Raw genomic sequence first — 17,324 nt, 5'->3', positions numbered from 1 at the left:
ATTGGATGGATGGACGGATGGACAGAGGCATGGATATGGATGAGATGGGTGATGGATTTATTGATGATGAATAATGGACAGATGGATGATGAAAGGATGAATGATGTACATGTGGATGCATGAAGTCGCTGACGGATGGATGGATGAATAACGGATGGATGACGCGCCGGTGGACGGATCATTTTGCTTTTATGACTTGTTGTCGTGTCGAGTGTGTGAGCCGTCATTTGAGCGATGACCTTTTAACGGCTTCGTCATAATCGCGCGTCCATTTGCCGCGCGTTGCGTTCAAGGACGTCGGGTAAAGACGATAAACAAACGGGCCGGCCGCCCCCTCGCTGACGCGCCGAAGATCAGAGTTGCTTAATTAACTCTGTCGGACCGTCCAAGGACATCCATCCGACACGCGTGCACGCACACACGCATATTTCACTGTTTACTCAAGAGCCACTTTATGATTTCAAAAGTAATCAAGCTTCAGTGGGCCCGGGACCGCTCCCACCCTGCGACTGACTCACGAAGTGTAATTAATTAGATGAAAGAAGAAGAAGTAGTAGAGAGAGAAGATCCTGTTCTTTCGAGCGACCGCATCAGGTGATCCTACACTGCGCTTCGATTGGTTCAGTCGTGAAAACGTCACGAAACATCAATCACACATCATAAAGGACACCATTTGAAAGAAGTGTGGAAAAATACGTCAGCTACAAATCATCTTTTTTGTGACCGGCGCGGCCCGACGACGTCATTTGTTCTCACGAGTCCGCAAATCTCACGACGACATTGAAATGCGGTTGAAATTGTTTTGAATGATGAAAGAGTCGTACAATTTTTCCATCCATCCCTTTTCTGAGCCGCTTCTCCTCACGCGGGTCGCCGGCGTGCTGCAGCCTATCCCAGCTATCGTCGGGCAGGAGGCGGGGCACACCCTGAACTGGTTGCCGGCCAATCGCAGTCATACAATTTCATACTACAATAAAAAATTCAGCAACAAGATTCGAACAATTTAAATAATTAGTTTTGTAATTATAATTAAATAAACAAATCTTTGCATCAATACATCTCAAACAATGATGTAATAAATATTGAATCATAATCCAATATTTGCAATAAATACTGTTTGTTATTAATATATAATTAATTACTCAACAAGGTTGAAACAAATTTTTTTTTTCAATATTTGAATAATCGTTTTTACCGTATTTGCATAAATACATGTAACAACACATATGGTTAATTTCATTTTTGTAGAGTATTTGCATATTTTTCTCATGTTCACTCCCCAACACGTGTACTATTGTATTTAAAAGGCAAACACAAGTGTCGTCGTCATTTTATGAAAAGATCATTTATTTCAAAGTTGTTGTTTTTTTTTTGCTTCGTGGATTGAAGCACATAGTAAAGCAACAGTACAATGTTCAGAAAATATAAGTGTGATGCTGAATCATTTTGATTTTTGATTTTTTTTTTTTGAAATCTTAACATTTTTTTTTCGTAACTGGAATATTCTGCATGTATACTAAAAAATAAGAACTTTTAAAATTGTACAAATCGGTACCATAAAACTCGACAGAAGAATAAAAACCAGGCGTTTTCTCTCGAGCAGCGTACAGGTCGCTTTGCCGTTTTCCTCTCGAGTGGGAGAAACCACGATGAAACGCCCAAAAATGACAAAAACAAGCAACAAAAAACAAACAAACAAAAAACAAAAACAAACAAAAAAAACCAAAACAAAAACAAAAGAAGCAACCAAACCAAACCAAACATGAGGTTGTCATTTGACTACGTAACTCTTTGGCAGCAAAGAGCGAAATACGCGTGGCCAAAGAAACAACAACAGTCATAATAATAATAATAATCATAATAATAATGATAATAGTGATAAAAAAGAAACTGATAATAATTATAGTAGTATAATAAAAATGATGTCGAACCACCCAAAAAAAAAAAAAAGACGACGACCTGCCTTCTCGGGAGTGGGCGAAAGTTTTTCGGAAACGTTTGCAACACGTGTTGATGCAACAGATGTCGCCTGGCCTTTCTGAAAAAACAAAAACAAAAAACAAAGAAAGAAAAGAAGACGTCGTATCCTGTTTTGTTTTGAACGAGTGGAACGCGGCGCTCGTTTTGCACATTCTCTGCAAACATGGAGGCTAGCTAGCTTGCTTTTGGGACTCGAAAACAAAACAATAAACAAAAACAAAAAACAACAACAATGGATAGCTAGAATGCACCGCGAGTGTCCGTTAAGGCGATATTTAAGATCTCACAGGTTTTTTACTGGTTTATGATTGATCATCATCATTGGCGGAAGTCGGGTTGCAAAAATGTTCAAAGTTGGAAACTTTCCATGGGAATTTGCAGGAGTAAATGCAGAAACGACTGGAATTTAACACATTTAAGTTTGACTCTTGAAAACTATCGTTTGCAATGATATCTGCTTATGACAAAACCCTTTTTTAAAAATGTTTTTTTTAATATATATATATATATATATTCGTGCTTGAATTACCCTCAATTTCGGATTAATTCCCTTGGAAAGCTTCCAATTTGGACTATTTCCAAAACGTCCTCGCTGGATTTCCCAGGAATGTTTGCAACCCTCGGCGGAAGTGATTGCTCGGACACAGGATCGAGGGATCAAAAAACAAATTGTCCTCCACAGTTTTTTATGTCCAATTCGGTCCGTCTTGATTTTGTTGTTGTTGTTTTTTTCCACCACCGAGCCTCAGTCGCGGTTTTCGTAGCTAGCGAACGAAGCCTCTCACGTCGTTCGTCTCGTATCGCCTGTTGGCCTCCGGAGTTGCTGTTGATTTATTTTAAGGCCACCGTACTGCCGAGACAGTATCAACAACCCAGAGTCCTAAGTGAGATCGCACAAGCAACAACAAACGGCGGGACCACCGGTCCGGCTGGGACGGCGAGCTGGAGGATCCCGCCGAGGGACCGAAACCTCGACGACGCTTGTGAATCCAGTCCACGTTAAGTGTACACAACTTCTAATTTCAGCTAAACATTTTTTTTAATTTTTTTATGATGTTTTTTTTTTTGCGCTAAGTAAATTCCAAACACACACGGGTGACGTGATACATTTTCCCCGTCCGACTCCGCTCCGGTCCGTAAGAAGTAAAGTCGGGAGCTCTCGGCATTCGTTATTTGGGAGGAAACGGGAGAAAGCTGGGAAGCCGCTGGAGCAAAAATCCTCATGGAATCATCGGAATTTGTTTTTATTTCTGGGGGTTGGGGGGGTGGGGGGGTGGGGGCATGGGGGGGGGGGGGGGGGGGTTGGTCCGCCGTTAACAGTCGTCGTCGTCGTCCCCGTCGTGAACGGAGCAGTCTTTGGTGCCGTACAAATCGGCCAGCTTCTTGAAGCGCGGACCCCAGCTGCGCAGATAGTCATAATCCAGGTCCGACTCGGTGGTGACCGACTCCAGAGAGCTGAGCGAGCCGGCCAGGGACCCGCGGCCCTCGTAGCCGTAGATCTGGATGGAGTCGTAGGGCGGCGCGGTGGGGTCGCCGTCGGCCTCGGCCACGCGCGTCTTGATGAAGTCGTCCACGTCCACGCTGTTGGCTGCCGGGTGGACGCCGGGACGCAGCGGGAACTGGAGCTCCGGTTTCATGTCCTTCCTCGGGTGGAAACCGTTGGCGCCGTCTGGATTCTGAAAAACGGACAACGTGTCAGGGTTTTAAATTAGAATGAATTATTTCCAAATAAGGTTTAAGGTTTCAAATTAGGGTTTAAGCCTTCGGTTTAAAAAGGTTAGCGTTAAAAATGAGGGTTTCAATGCAAGGGTTAGGGTGTTAAATAAGAGTTACAGTTTGAAATTAGGGTTTGGTTTTAAATGTAGGCTAGGGTTTCAAAGTAAGCCATTACAAGACAAGGGTAGAGTTTCAAATTAGCATTTGAAGCCTGGTTTAGGGTCCCAAGCAAGGTATATTGTATTCTTAGAAATAGGGTTTCAAGCCAGGGTTAAGGTTTCAAATTAGGGTTTCAAGTATGAATGAGCGTTTAAAAAAAAAAAAGGAGGTTGTCGTTGAGTCAAGGGTTCAAAGTTAGGGTTTCATCCGAGGGTCAGGATTTCAAGTCAGGTTTAGCGTTCCTCTGATGCCGGCGGCTCAAAGGAGGTCTCGTGAGGTGCTCGTGTCGTTTGTCGGCGGAGTGACCTGCAGCGTGGCGATGTCGAAGGCTTCCGTGTCCTCCTCTCCGCCGCCCTCGTCGTCGTAGGTGATGATGTTCTCTCGGATGTCCTCCTCCTCGAAGACGATCAGGGGCTCCTTCTTTTGACGCCGCAGCGCCACAAACAAAACCACGATGACTGCGGGGGCACACCAGCAAACGGTTGGCCCGACGTCCACTCGCCACCAAACCTCTGACGCTTGAATTCGGATACAATTACTTTTTGTTTTGCAGTACGTGCACGTTCAATTGCGGACGGTCGATTGTCAACAGTTACATTTTTTAAAGAATGATAAGGCGGCCTCGTCTGTAAACGCCAACAACGAAAGCTGACAGCGACTGGAAACCGGAGTCTAAACCTCGGCCTTACCCAGCAGGATGACCATGCAGGCGAGGATGGCGATGAGCGCGCCCGTGCTGAGGCCGGCGGGCAGCACGTAGGGCTCCACGTTGCACGACAAGATGGTGTCCTTGCTGTCGCAGGAGCACACGCGCACCGTCAGCGTGCCGGTGCTGCTCATGGGCGGAACGCCGTTGTCGTTGATCTCCACCGGCAGGAAGTAGACGTCCTGCGTCAGCCGGCTGAAACCCTTCCGCAGCACGTAGACGCTGGCCGTGCTGTCTGTGCGCAGGGAACACCAAACACGCTCAACACGCATTCTTCACCTTTTGTCAGTTTCACGTTTGGGTACCCGGCCTGGGATAGGGTTTCAAAATTGGGGTCTCCTATAGGTCACGGTTAAGGCTTGCAAATGAGGGGCTCGAGTCTGTGGTAAGGTTTCAAGTTGGGGTTTCTAATCAAGGTTTAAAGCATGGGTTAGGGTTTTAAACCATGTCAAATTTCCATTTGAAGCCGGGGTTAGGGTATTGCCAACCAGGGTCTCAAGTTAGGGTTTTAAAACAGCATTGGGGGTTTTAAATTCCAATTTGAAATGGGGCTTTAAATTAACTGTTTCAAATGAGCTTCCCGAGCCAAAATGCTGGAAGAAAATCTCTCGCATCAAACTCGACCGGATTCTCGAAAACGACACCTGATGAATCCAAAAGAGCAAAGACTCGTTTGCTCAGATGTGAGCGTCATCTGTCGCCAAGCTGCCAACGCGTCTGCCTCGTGTCTTTGCTTCCATTTCATCATCTGCACGCTGGATTGCTTCTCTGCGTCCACCAGCGTCGACATGCTGGCTGCCACTTGAAGCTTCTCTCGCAGCTTAATTCGATCACGACGCGCCCCCGAGACGCGCCGACAGATGGATCGAGATCGCGATGCAATTCATGCGGCCCGCGGGACGTGTCGTCGTCCTTCTGCGTGCGTGGCCGCACATTCGAGGGAACGTGGCGAAGTTAGCATTGATGCTAACGTGGCTCACCTGCGTTGTCTTTGAGGGAGAAGTTCTGGTTGTGCGCCACCTCTGGTGGCAGGCTGAAGGTGAAGTGCTGACGGTGGGCCATCTCGTCTTTGTCCACCGCACTGACCGTTTCGATAACCTGTCGAGATGACACACGTGCGTTTTTTTTCCAAATTGGGGTTTCAAGCCGGGGATAGGGTTTCATGTTTGGAATTCAATTTGGGGGCTAGGGTTTCAAGTTAGCATTTCAAGCCTGGAAAGCAAAGAAAAGGTTCAAGCCAACTTTAGGGTCTCAAGTGTGAGTGAGGGTTTCAAATTAGGGTTTTGAGGCCAGGATTGGGATTTCAAATTGGGGTTTGAAACCTGTGTTTCAAACAAGGCTTAGGGTTTTAAGTTTGGGTTTAATAAAATTGGATTTGGGCTTTCAAATGAGCATTTCAAGCCTAAATTGGGGTTTCAAAGAAAGCTTTCAAGGGTATGAGGTCTCAAATTCGTGTTTCAAGTCTGGATGAGGGTTTCATGTTAGGGTTAGAGTTTTAGTTTAGGTTTTGTGTCTGTGTTTGGGTTTAAAACAAGGTTGCAATGAAGCTTTCAAACTACAGAATGGAGCCTCCAAGTCCTCAAGTCCTTCCAACAATGGCGACGTCCATTCTTCCTACCTTCCCTGGTGCAACATTGTCACACATGAGGACTTCGTTGTCGATGGCAAACTCGGGAGCGTTGTCGTTCCTGTCCTTCACTCTGACGTTCACGCGCACTTTGGTGTCCTGGTGGTGGCCTCCTACACGCACAAACGCACAGAAAATGCTAACTCGCACACGAGCGCAATCGAGCGTTGAGAGAGTGCCGCCGGCGTGCGCGCCGGCTCCCGCGCGTCTCGCACAAACCCGCTTAGATGTCGCGTCATGCGCACAAGACGACCGCAAAAAGGGAGCCGATATGTCCACACGCTTCCTTCCTCCCGAACCCTCCTCCCCTTATGCTTTTCATCCTTCCTCCCTTCCTTCAATCCTTTTCCACTATCCCTCTTTACTTCCTTCCTTTGACACCATCCGCCCACCCTCTCCCTTTCCCCTCATCCTTCCTTTGTTCCTTTCTATCCATTCTTCCTCTTGTCCTTCCTTCAAAACCTTCACGTATAAAGTGTACGCCCCCTTTTGCCCCCCCCTCCGTACTGCGTACGACACATCTAGCGACGAGCTGCCAGCACACGTCCCATCGGCAGTCGAATAAGCGCGTTTGTTTCTTTCGGAACGGAAACTGCAGCTCAGTTTCTCTTGCGACTGGCCCCTCTTATTTGGTTTTTCCAGCACCCCGTCATTAGCAGGCTTCTACTTAGCTTCCCAGGGCCCCGTTAGTGGTTAGCCTAGCCCGACCGCGCGTTTCCATCTGGCCGTCTGGCGTCGACAGCGCCGCGGGGAAACCGCACGGCGCTCGGCGAGCCAGAGCTGTCGGCCACAGAATGCCAGGGAGGGGTTCGCTTGTTTTTTATTATTTTTCATTTTTTTGGGGGGAGGGGTGAAATGTGAGAGGCCCCGCGGGTCAACTCGCATTTCTTTCTTGCTGCCTCGGCCATTTTTGTTTGTTTGAAGCTATCGCGCCACAGACAGCACATGGATGTTTCGACATTCTTTTCCCTCTGTGGGTCGTTTTGGCCAAGCAGAAAATGTCGAACGGGGCAAAAGGCGCAGACGGGTCACCAGTTAACCTGACTTCTATTTTGGGGTCTATGTAAACAAGTCAACGAGACAGCTTGCTACTCAGCCGAAGTCTGCCGACCACGCCAATGGGACCGTTTGTTACTGACAACTAACTCCGACTAACTCGACTACCCATAACAATGTGTCAGTTTGCAAGTGACTAACTTTACCCATCCTATTAAATGGACAGTTTGTTACGACCATGAAGTCTTTCCGACTAATTAAGTCGACTTAGCGTGCAAATGCGAATTTGTCACTGATGACGAACTTTACTGACCGTGACTCTACTGACCAGAAGTCTCCACGCGCGATGAGCTCCAGAGGGCGAAAATATAAGCTCACCTATCTCGGTGGCCGACACGGAGATGTTGTGCCAGGCCTGAGCCTCCCGATCCAGCGGTCTGGCGGTGGTGATCATGCCGTCCTCAGAGTTGACGCTGAAGAACTGCTCCACGTCCGTGTAACGCGGAATCATATACCTGTGCGCAGGTGTTCACAAGTTTCAGTCCGAATGCGACCTCGCTTCAACACGCGCTGGGATCTCGCTGCCGTCGTACCTGACCGGGTTGTCGGCGGCGTCCGTGTCCTGGGCGTGGACGCGTCCCACCTGCGTGCCGGCGGGGGCGTTCTCCTCCACCTCAAAGGTGTACGAGGGCGCCACAAACACGGGCGGCTCGTCGGCATCCTCCACTGAAATCTGAGAAAAAATAGGTTCTGTGTGAGAACACATGGAATAATCTACCTATCGACACCACATACCACACATTGAGTACCACTCGAGTCATCAGTGTCCTAGAAGATCCCGCCCTGCCTTACCTTTATCGTGGCCTCGTCCTTGTACGGCCCCCAGGCCAGGTAGTGGGGGTCCACGTGCATGTTGAAGGCCTCCAACTTCAGCGTGTACAACTTAGCGGTCTCAAAATCCACGCGCTGCGCACGAGACACACACGCACACACAAAGACTACATCAGTTCACAGCGTCACAATCAATTCTCATGAAAAGCAACTGCAAGTCGGATTGGGCAGCTCGGTGCAGTGTCCACGTCTGCTGCTAGGGGGAGCTGTTGCTGCAAGAATGAGGCTGGCAGCTGCTGCAGTCCTGCAGTGACTGACAAGTCAACCTGGGGAAGCCCAAAAGGTAATAACTGCACAATAACTACCTCGAATAACTCCACATTATTTAGAGAACACTGTTGATAAGGATGTAAAACGGTGTTGCAGCCTCAGATTCAATTGGCTTATATTGAACACAGCTGTCATTCAATTACTTTATATTCGTGGGAAACCATTGACACACAATTGCCAATAACAAACTAATAACAAAGCGAACTATGCTTGTGAGGAGTGAGAATTGTCCAGAAGGAGCCAGGAAACATGACATGTTATTTGCTGCACATTTTGTTGGAAGGATAGACAGGACAGCCCACCCGAAACTGATTTCAACAGGGCTTTTCAAAGAGGGTGGAAATGGTCCTGTATCCTTGGGCTATTTTGACTGAAACACGGGAGACATTTCTATACCAAGACACCTGGAGCTTGTGGCATGCAAAGCGAAGGCGGCGCTACCTGGGGCAAAAAAGATGGATTTTAAGCCTGCACAAGGGGGGGGCGGGGGGCACCATCCTGTTTGATCGGGGGTTGTGAACTTGATCAGTGGCTCTGTACGATTTGTGAGGTCTCGTGTTTGCCCCCATACTCGACAGCGTAGGCAGAACAGCTTGGCTGCTTCCAATTGGGTTCATTCAAGTCCTGCAATTCACCGGAAATGGAACAGATGAAAACTAGCCTTCTGGCTAATTCTGGCTTTTGGAACCATGTGTATTTCATGTGTTTTATGAAATTGCATTGTCCCCTTTCAAATAAACTGATTAAAAAAAAAAACTAAAAAAAAAAAACTATAAGAGCAGTTGGACCGTTTGCAAGCAGCAGAGCAAAGCATGGAACATCGAAACCTGGAATTCTCGCACCCTTTCCCATGAATCCCCTCATTATCCCAACGCCAAACATATTGTAGCGTTCTACCGCATCTGGCCCAAAATGCCAAGGGAATTCAGAAGTTGCCCATTTTGGAGGGGAAAGTACAAACGTTCATATACATGGAAAGAAAAACAAAAACAAAAAACTATTTCTAAGAAACAAGTTGTAATGTTGTGAAAATCTTGGTCAAATTCTGCCTTTTGTTGTTGAAAAAAATGCCTTTATTCTAAAAATGAAAAAAAAAAATATTCATGCAGAAATGTCATATTTTATGGAACTTTTAACTGGTCCAAAGATAGGGCGGACTAATTGTTGTTGTTGTTGTTGTTTTTTACATTTCTTTAACTGGCACGCGAGTCCTAATATGTAGGTATGTGCAATTTCTTTTGCAAACCCCAAAGCTACGGCTCGCAGACCTCAATTTGAGAAGCGCTGGCTTAAATTTCCTCCAGGGAAAGTTTCAATTTATGCGTTGTCAGCCATTGTACGAAAACCATAATCTGCTCTTGCGCGGTGCCAAGAGTACCAGTCTTGGGCTTATCTGGATCTCTGCTGTCCCCGTAATGACAGTAAATAACACACTCTCTGCCGCATCAATCCTTCTCCCGAGAAAGCGGGATAATGACACGCTTTCTCCTCACCCGACACCGTTTTTCCCAGCAGCTGCGGGAGCTTAAACGTGGCAGGAGTCCCGCGAGGGAGCTCGATCTCCTCACCGAGCGTCGCTTAACGGAATCCCGGCGGGAGGAGCGGCCCTTTAAAGTCCGACTCGAGCTCAGCAGGGCCTACCGGACGTGTGTGAGCGCCGCACGCGCGCACACACACGATGTCGCGGGATTAAAATGCATTCGGAATCACGAACTCATTCCCATACCTCAATCGAACTGGCCAAAAAGAAACAGAATCCCTTCCGTTTCCAACACCCTGTCGCTGCTAAGCGGGATTTTCTGGCGGTGGACTGGGCAGCCGTTGTCTCCCATTATCCCAAGTTGGAAGCGGCTCGTAGAAAAGAAACAAAGCGCACGGCTGCCGCTCATGACAACAACTGCACCGAGCGCAATGGTGAGTTGTATGTAATCGTGTGGGCAAGGAGAGCCACACGGGCCGGCACAAACACAAAAATACGAAGCGAGAACATTCGCAAGGAGCTGCTGTCGGCCACAACGCACGCCCAGATGCTCGCACGCACATCAATTGGCCAGATACGACTGCGGCTCCTGCTGTCACTCGCTAGGCCACGCCCCTCAAGGGCTCCCGTATTACGAATACTACAGTACCTGCAGTAATCACACTTTATGAAAACCATATTGTCGCTGTCCAATGATGGTCCATGTCATATTTTTTCACAAATCGAGTTTGCCGTCATGTCATTTGATATTTTTCGACATGAGTAACCATTTTAAAATCTTGAAAAAAGCTCGAGAACAAACATATTAACAAATGTCTGAGAAGCGCTGTCCAACTGCGCCTCTTCCCTCACTCTGCGGGAGCCGTGCGGCGACATGTCGCCTCAAGATTGAAATCCGGGTTGTTGCTTTTTAGACAGTGACGAGTGAAAAGAATGAGATAAACTTGAGCAAGCCCGTTTCGTGAAAAATTCATCGCTGTCATGTTTCGGCGAAGAAGTTACCGGCCAGCCACGGACGTAAGAGCGTCATTTCCGGTGATTAAACCGCTTAGTAAGCTCGCCGTTGGATTGATTGCATCACTTACAGTACGGCTCGAAGACCTTTTAAAAAAAAGTTGGGTGATGTAACCACAGCCGTTTGGCTTTTTGTCTGGCTACGCATACTGAGTTCTTTTGCTTTTCTAGTGACCATTCGTTGTACTCACTCACCACTTAAAGGAGCCTACAAAATGGCCAACTCACTATAAAAGGCACGCAAGAGCGGAAAGGGAGCGAACACAGCCATAATGTTAAAAGTCGTCAACCGTAGAGCGCCAAAGATCGTCTCACCTTTCAGCCGGTGGTCGGACACGGCCAGTCGAGCACCTGTAGCCGACTGTAGTGGCTCGACGCATTAACTGGGTCTTTTTACGAGCGCCGCGATAACAGCAGTTAAGCGATCACAGATTTAATTAGGGGCAATTCAGAGCGGCACAAAGCATCTGTTCCGTCTCGACGAGCTGCCTGTCGTCCCAGACGTCGATGCGTCAAACGCAGGTGAACTCGTTGACTCATAAAAAGATAAAAGGTTAACAACGCGGTAGATTGTAAACGTTTAGTCACAGTGGTCTCGTGTTGTAATTGTAATCCCCTGCATATTTGCCGTTTTCAGTAGATGAATTGAAACCGATTCCCGGGATTTTGCTGAAAAAAAATCACCCATTTGAAATGCCCTAAGGTGCCACAAGATGCCGCCAAAGCCCTGACTAAAAAGGAAAGTAGTACAATTGGTGTCAAGGATGTACAATGCACCCCCGCTACCCTCTCCAAAAGGTGTATATTGAGCTGTAATTGAATAAAAAATCCACAAAATGGTGGCAAAGGACTACTTTTATCGCAATGAAGCGCCTCAACTCACTCCAACAGCTTCTCGGCACCAGCCTGTGAGTTTTGTGATATTATCTGGCTACATGTGTTGCTCCACTGCTTGTTCTCAGATATCTGTTGCTTAAAGGGTTACAACACCGCTCTGGTGATGCTATTTGTTAGCGTTTCCCATTATGTGTTAGCATTAAGCTGGCAGCATTTAGGGCATAGTTATGTGGTTGGCTTTAAGTATACAATATGTAATTTTCTTTGTTTTACGGTTTGGTTTGACAGTAAACTTCAAGCTCTGAAAAGCTCGTGTCTTGAAAAACGTGTAAGTCGGGTCACTCGCATGTCAAGGCACCAATGCATTTCTAGCAGCCACTGGATCGCTGCGTGACAGCAAACTGTCAAAACTGTCTTTGGCTAAGATTTGCCACATTAGGGTAACAATCCCCCTCCCCCCCCCCTTTTTTTTTTTGAAACGTCACAATACCCAACGGAACTTAACGCGTCAGCGGGAAGCTAACGTCACCGACGTGTCCCACTTCTTTCGCTTTCCATCGATTTGGTCACACTCCCTGGATCGCTCGCTCAGCTCACTTCCATTCATGACAATATTCACAGTGACACGCACACACGCGCGCGCGCACACGCGCGCGCACACACAGACACACACGCAGGGCTTCTTAATATTCCGCAAAGTGCTTTCGTCAGGACACAGTTGAAAGAGAATAGTTGATTAAAAAGCTCATGCCGGTGTGCGTGAATGTGTGAGAGGGAGAATAGAGATGAGTGAAGACTTCTCCCGACGCTGATTTCAAAGTGTTCAGGTGTGTGTGTGTGTGTGTGTGTGTGTGTGTGTGCGTGTGCGTGTGCTGCCCCTTGTGGCCAACAGGTGATGATTTCCCCGAGAGGCATCAGGACTCAAAAAAATCACGATGCGGCGCATCCGAATCAGGACACGGTAATCAGATCGCGTCCAAGTGGGCCTCGTGACGTGAGCGCCTCTCACGCAGCGCTCTCACTTGTATTTAAACATTCTCGCACACGCACGTTTCAAATCAGCCTCGGGCTCTGATGCTGTTATTACGAGAGTTGCAGGGAGTCAGGATGAAGGATTTTTGGTGTGATTGCTCCCTGTTGTTAGTCAACACACACACACACACACGCACACAATGTAGGTGATTGGATCATCCTGATCTAGTTTTTCTTCTGCAAGTCCATGTCGAGCAGACGTTTCCAAACTTTTACCTTCGCATATAGAAAATCGGACAAACTGTAAATCAGTGTCTACTTGAGTAAATGCGATTTGCTCACAAATCGAACCCCGACATTGGAGCAAAAATGGAGGCAAGCCATTTTTGTTCCAGAAACGGAATTATCTTTATGGCGAGAAATTTTGTCACTATTTTGTTTGTAAATAGCTTCCTTGGATCTTTGCATGCATAGAAAAGCTCAATATATGTAAAACCAATGCATTTTTACAGCAGGCCTGAGCCACGAATAGTGAAAATCGATAATTGACGGCCATTATTATGATTATTTTTTACAAATATTTTTTTACCCCAAAAATGATTGAATACGCGGGTAAAACTGCCAAATAGCCTTTGGGAAATCAGCGAATAAGTGAATCCGCGGGTGCCGAATCGTGACTATGCGGGCATTCACTACATTATCAATAATACTAGTTTACAGGTAGTCGGTCTCCATTTTGTTGCAGCAGGCCCATAGTCTCCTCTTGAATAAAAAGTGTCTACTGAAAGAAACGTATACAAGAGACATTACTGTTATTGTACTCTCGTTCTTGACGCCGCCATATTATACTCCATACGCTTGCCCTTAGTCTTTGTATGAAATGTGTCAAGCTGTTGTGTATTAGCATGCGTTGTTCTGACTGCTACATTCAATCACGGCATGTTTCCCCCCCCCCCCAATTTCTCCATTTTGAAGTGAATTTGACTTCCGGGCAGGACAAAGAGCTGAAATGTGGGACTCCTCCCTGTGGACCGCACGAGAACGTGGCGTGGCGTGGCGTGGCGTGGGGTGCCTTCATCTTTTTTCAAGGGCTGACAAGTCATCCCTCATGTGTCTTCTCTGCGCTGGATGTGGTCAGCGTTGCGCTCCGGTCACGTTGGGATCAGCTGCGCAGCTGCCCGCCTCCGACGCTTGAGCTCGAGGTTAACCACCTCGATTTTTAAATTCCTGCTCTCATTTCCTGATAGCAGCGGAAAGCAAAAAGCTGAACCCGCGAGAGTCTACGAGTGCCGCTGAGCTGCCGCATTAAGACAAAAGATTTGCATCGATCGAGTCGGGCTGGAGAAAGATTTTCTCGCAGAATGAATCAAAGTGAGCCGGCTCGCTTTGTGCGCCGTGCGGACAGGAAGTCCTACCTTCGTGTTGAGGAGATTCTGACCTCCATAGCTCTTCCGAAATGTTAAGATGTTTGTTTTTTTCTTGCGCAAGAGAGGACAAACAAAGCAAATTCAGTGGATATCACCTTCTATCTACACCTCCGTCTAACCCTTGATATACCGCATCTACCTAATAGTTTCCATATGTACACAGTAATCACCAGTCCATCTAGCCATGTATCTAGCAATCTGTCCGACCAACCTACCCATCTCGTCCTCTTTCTGTACACGTCTAGCCATCCATTCATCTATGAGCCCCTGAATTATTTGGCTTGTCGCTGTCACTATTTGGCGGCAGCCAGCAGGGAACTCAGATCCACACAACAACGCCAGCAGTTTGCTAGCTCAACAGGTGGCAGTAGAAAACATGCTTTTTAAATAGCGATTTAGTTGACCTTTTTCAGCTTGACGACGGCCTCCCTGGTCTCAGAGTCGGTGCTGAGCTCGAACGTCCCAATGCCGTCTCCGTCTATCAGCCGGTAGTTAACCATCCCGTTGTCTCCCATGTCGGGGTCGTTGGCCTTGAGACGGCCCACCTCCTCGCCCTCCACTTTGTCCTCGGACACGGACATGGCGTACACGCCTGCGGGGGGAGAGACCGCGGGCCGATGGGTGCAGGTTTGATTGTTGAGCGGATACAAACACGCGAATACAAAATGAAAACACTCGCAAGGAGCACGGAGCAGACGTTAGCGTGTTGAAAATGGCCGACCGGTGCGTCACACAATGTTTGAAGTCACATTTTATTCCCTGCGCCTATCCTTTTTCATCTACTCTTGGGATAAGTGATAAGTGGCCAGATGGTAGATAGGTAGTTGGCTATATGGGTAGTTTGATACATGGGTTGATCAATAGATAGTAGGGTAGTTGATCATTGAGGTAGATGGAAGTGTAGATTGTTGTTTGTCTCATGCAAATGAGGGAACTGCCAATGCTTGCTGCTGCTGCTGCTTCTTCTTCTTCTTGTCCTCATTCCACTACCAAATCTCGGCATGCGTCCTTAGCCCCCCCCCCCATTGGCCTATTTCTCGCACGTTTACCTCCCCCAGGAAAACCTCCATTTCCCTCGGCACCCACCTGCCCACCGCATTCTATCCATACAGAAGCACAACACTCACATACATTTCATCGTGCGATATTATTAGTGGGATGAGGCGCTAACTTCACTGCTATTTCCCAGGCACAGAAATCTTCTTTTCAAGTCGGATGTCTTTTGTGCGGCTGGATTGCGGCTCGTTTCGTTTCATTTTCGGGGGCGACGAGCGAAGCGGCGGCGGCGGCTCAGTAATCTCACAAAAGGAGCGTGTCGAGTAATTGATACGTGCCAGCGACGATGTGACAGATCAAGTCAAAAAAAACAAAAATTCCCCTTTGTCAGAGCTTCTTGCCTTTTTGTCACCGCCAGTGTTGTACTAAAGTCAAGTCTCGACGCTCATTCTATTTTGCTGGCTAAAAGCGAAACAATTAACAGTGACAGGAAGTCTTTGAGGAGCCAGGAAGCGGTCTATGCTTTGATTTCAAGACAGGACTCCATAATGGCTTTGTTTTGATTTTTTTCTGGGGGTGTTTTCATCTTTTAGCTGCGCTGCCGCTCTCAAAAGTGCTAAATATGTAATCAGCGTCCTCATTGGCGCCATCTGGAACATTCCTTGCGCAGGTGCTCCTTCTGCTCGTAGTTGACTGACGCTCGGACTCGTGCGACAAGTGGAAGCTGTTGTTGCAGCTTTTACGGCTGCTCGTCACGTCGCACTTTATCGCGCACGAAACCATATTGGGTTACGTGAGTGACTATTCAAAATCGACCCTTTAATGCAGTCAAAAATAAAAAATAAAATTAAACACTTACGTATTACATATGTATTATTTGTATACAGCGTGTATATTTATATCTATATATTTATCAATTCATTTTTTTATTGAATGCATCTTTTGTTTTACCTTTCACAGTTGACATACGTGTAGTTTTGAATGATTTTGATCTTTTAATTACACTGTTTGCTTTTTTAACTTGTATTTTTTTTTAGGGTTGATACAGACACACGTTATTAAAAAAAAATCTTGAATTTAAACTTGCAACTTTTTTCGAGTTGAAATATATTTCATATTTTTTGGGGGTTTCGAATTCTATTTTTGGGGGGGCTTAAAAAATGACACATGCATACGTTATTTCTTACTTAGTTTTTACACTTTATTTTTTAGGGTTCGAACATGTATATTTTTATGATTGTTTATATTTTAAATGCATTCCTTTTTGGTTTTACATTGCCATTTTTTTCAAGCTTAAGCTATTGACAGATGGACACACACACGCACTTGGGCCACCCCAAACATATATATATTTTTTAAATTTACGTTTTTATTTTTTCCTTTTTAATTGAAAATGTCGAACTTTTTGCGATTGACAAAACAAGCACACCCCGTGTACACACACTTGGGAAACACACGCTGCGACACACGCCACCTAAGAAGCGTCCATAATTGACGTGCACTCACTCTGCGGGAACTTGGGTGGGTTGTCGTTGACGTCGGTGAGTGTGATTTTGACCTCGGTGGTCCCAGACAGCCCGCCCATGTGGCCGCCCATGTCCTTGGCCTGGATCACCACGTCGTAGTCCTGCCGCGCCTCGCGGTCCATGTTGGGCAGCGCCGTGCGAATGATACCTGCGGGCGTGGAGAATGTCAACTTTTCCAATCAAAACTGTCACGGATGGATCACGGGTCAGTTTCACCCATTGACGTACAATTTGGTAGTCTACACTGACAGTATGCACAAGAAAAGGGTTGTAGAACTAACAGGAAGTTGGACATTTTAGTTCAAAGCAGCCATTGTCCTGTCAGTTTGGTCCTCCCAACAGTAAATGGGCTTCTAGGCCGAAGCCAAATTGGCAAGGTTTTGAGTTTTCTTCATGGTATGTGGGCGGAACACGGTGGCAAATGTTGAGGGATTACCCTTAAAAAAAACAAACAAACAAAAAAAAAACCTCATACCTGAGCTCCCATCGTAACCTGAATAGACTTCTCCGAGAGTATGAATACGATCGCTCTCAAATTTATTAAACAGATGGACCGTGCTTAATTGCCAAGCATTTGAGCGTTTTCACGATGGTGTGCGGGCGGAGCGTGGCGGCAGAGTTCGGCGATTCCGAATCTCGAATAATGCAGCTCCACAAGTACAGATTGCGGCACACCTAAACAGACTTCGATACCCGATTCAAACCAGGTGTGGTAGCCAGCTGGAGC

General features: G+C 46.8%; 1 protein-coding gene across 5 annotated transcripts in view; it reads right to left on the bottom strand.

The window, feature by feature from the left end:
* Positions 1-1,350: 1,350 nt before the first annotated feature.
* Positions 1,351-17,324, bottom strand: part of cdh11 (cadherin 11, type 2, OB-cadherin (osteoblast)) — a 70,154-nt gene continuing 54,180 nt past the window's right edge. For all 5 annotated transcript variants that reach the window (XM_061690998.1, XM_061691001.1, XM_061691000.1 and 2 more), the window contains exons 7-16: positions 16,578-16,745; positions 14,480-14,667; positions 8,037-8,150; positions 7,778-7,917; positions 7,563-7,699; positions 6,180-6,301; positions 5,542-5,659; positions 4,545-4,796; positions 4,162-4,313; positions 1,351-3,656 (exon numbers count right to left, since the gene is read on the bottom strand). In XM_061690998.1, the coding sequence (XP_061546982.1) occupies positions 3,294-3,656; positions 4,162-4,313; positions 4,545-4,796; positions 5,542-5,659; positions 6,180-6,301; positions 7,563-7,699; positions 7,778-7,917; positions 8,037-8,150; positions 14,480-14,667; positions 16,578-16,745 (1,754 nt within the window). In that variant the 3' untranslated portion in view covers positions 1,351-3,293. The remainder of the gene's footprint in view (positions 3,657-4,161; positions 4,314-4,544; positions 4,797-5,541; positions 5,660-6,179; positions 6,302-7,562; positions 7,700-7,777; positions 7,918-8,036; positions 8,151-14,479; positions 14,668-16,577; positions 16,746-17,324) is intronic.

The sequence above is a fragment of the Phycodurus eques genome, chromosome 11 (genome assembly GCF_024500275.1).
Source record: "Phycodurus eques isolate BA_2022a chromosome 11, UOR_Pequ_1.1, whole genome shotgun sequence".
Taxonomy (NCBI): Eukaryota; Metazoa; Chordata; class Actinopteri; order Syngnathiformes; family Syngnathidae; genus Phycodurus; species Phycodurus eques.
The sequence above is the reverse complement of the archived record's forward strand: the minus strand, read 5'-3'. Positions and strand labels throughout refer to the sequence as shown.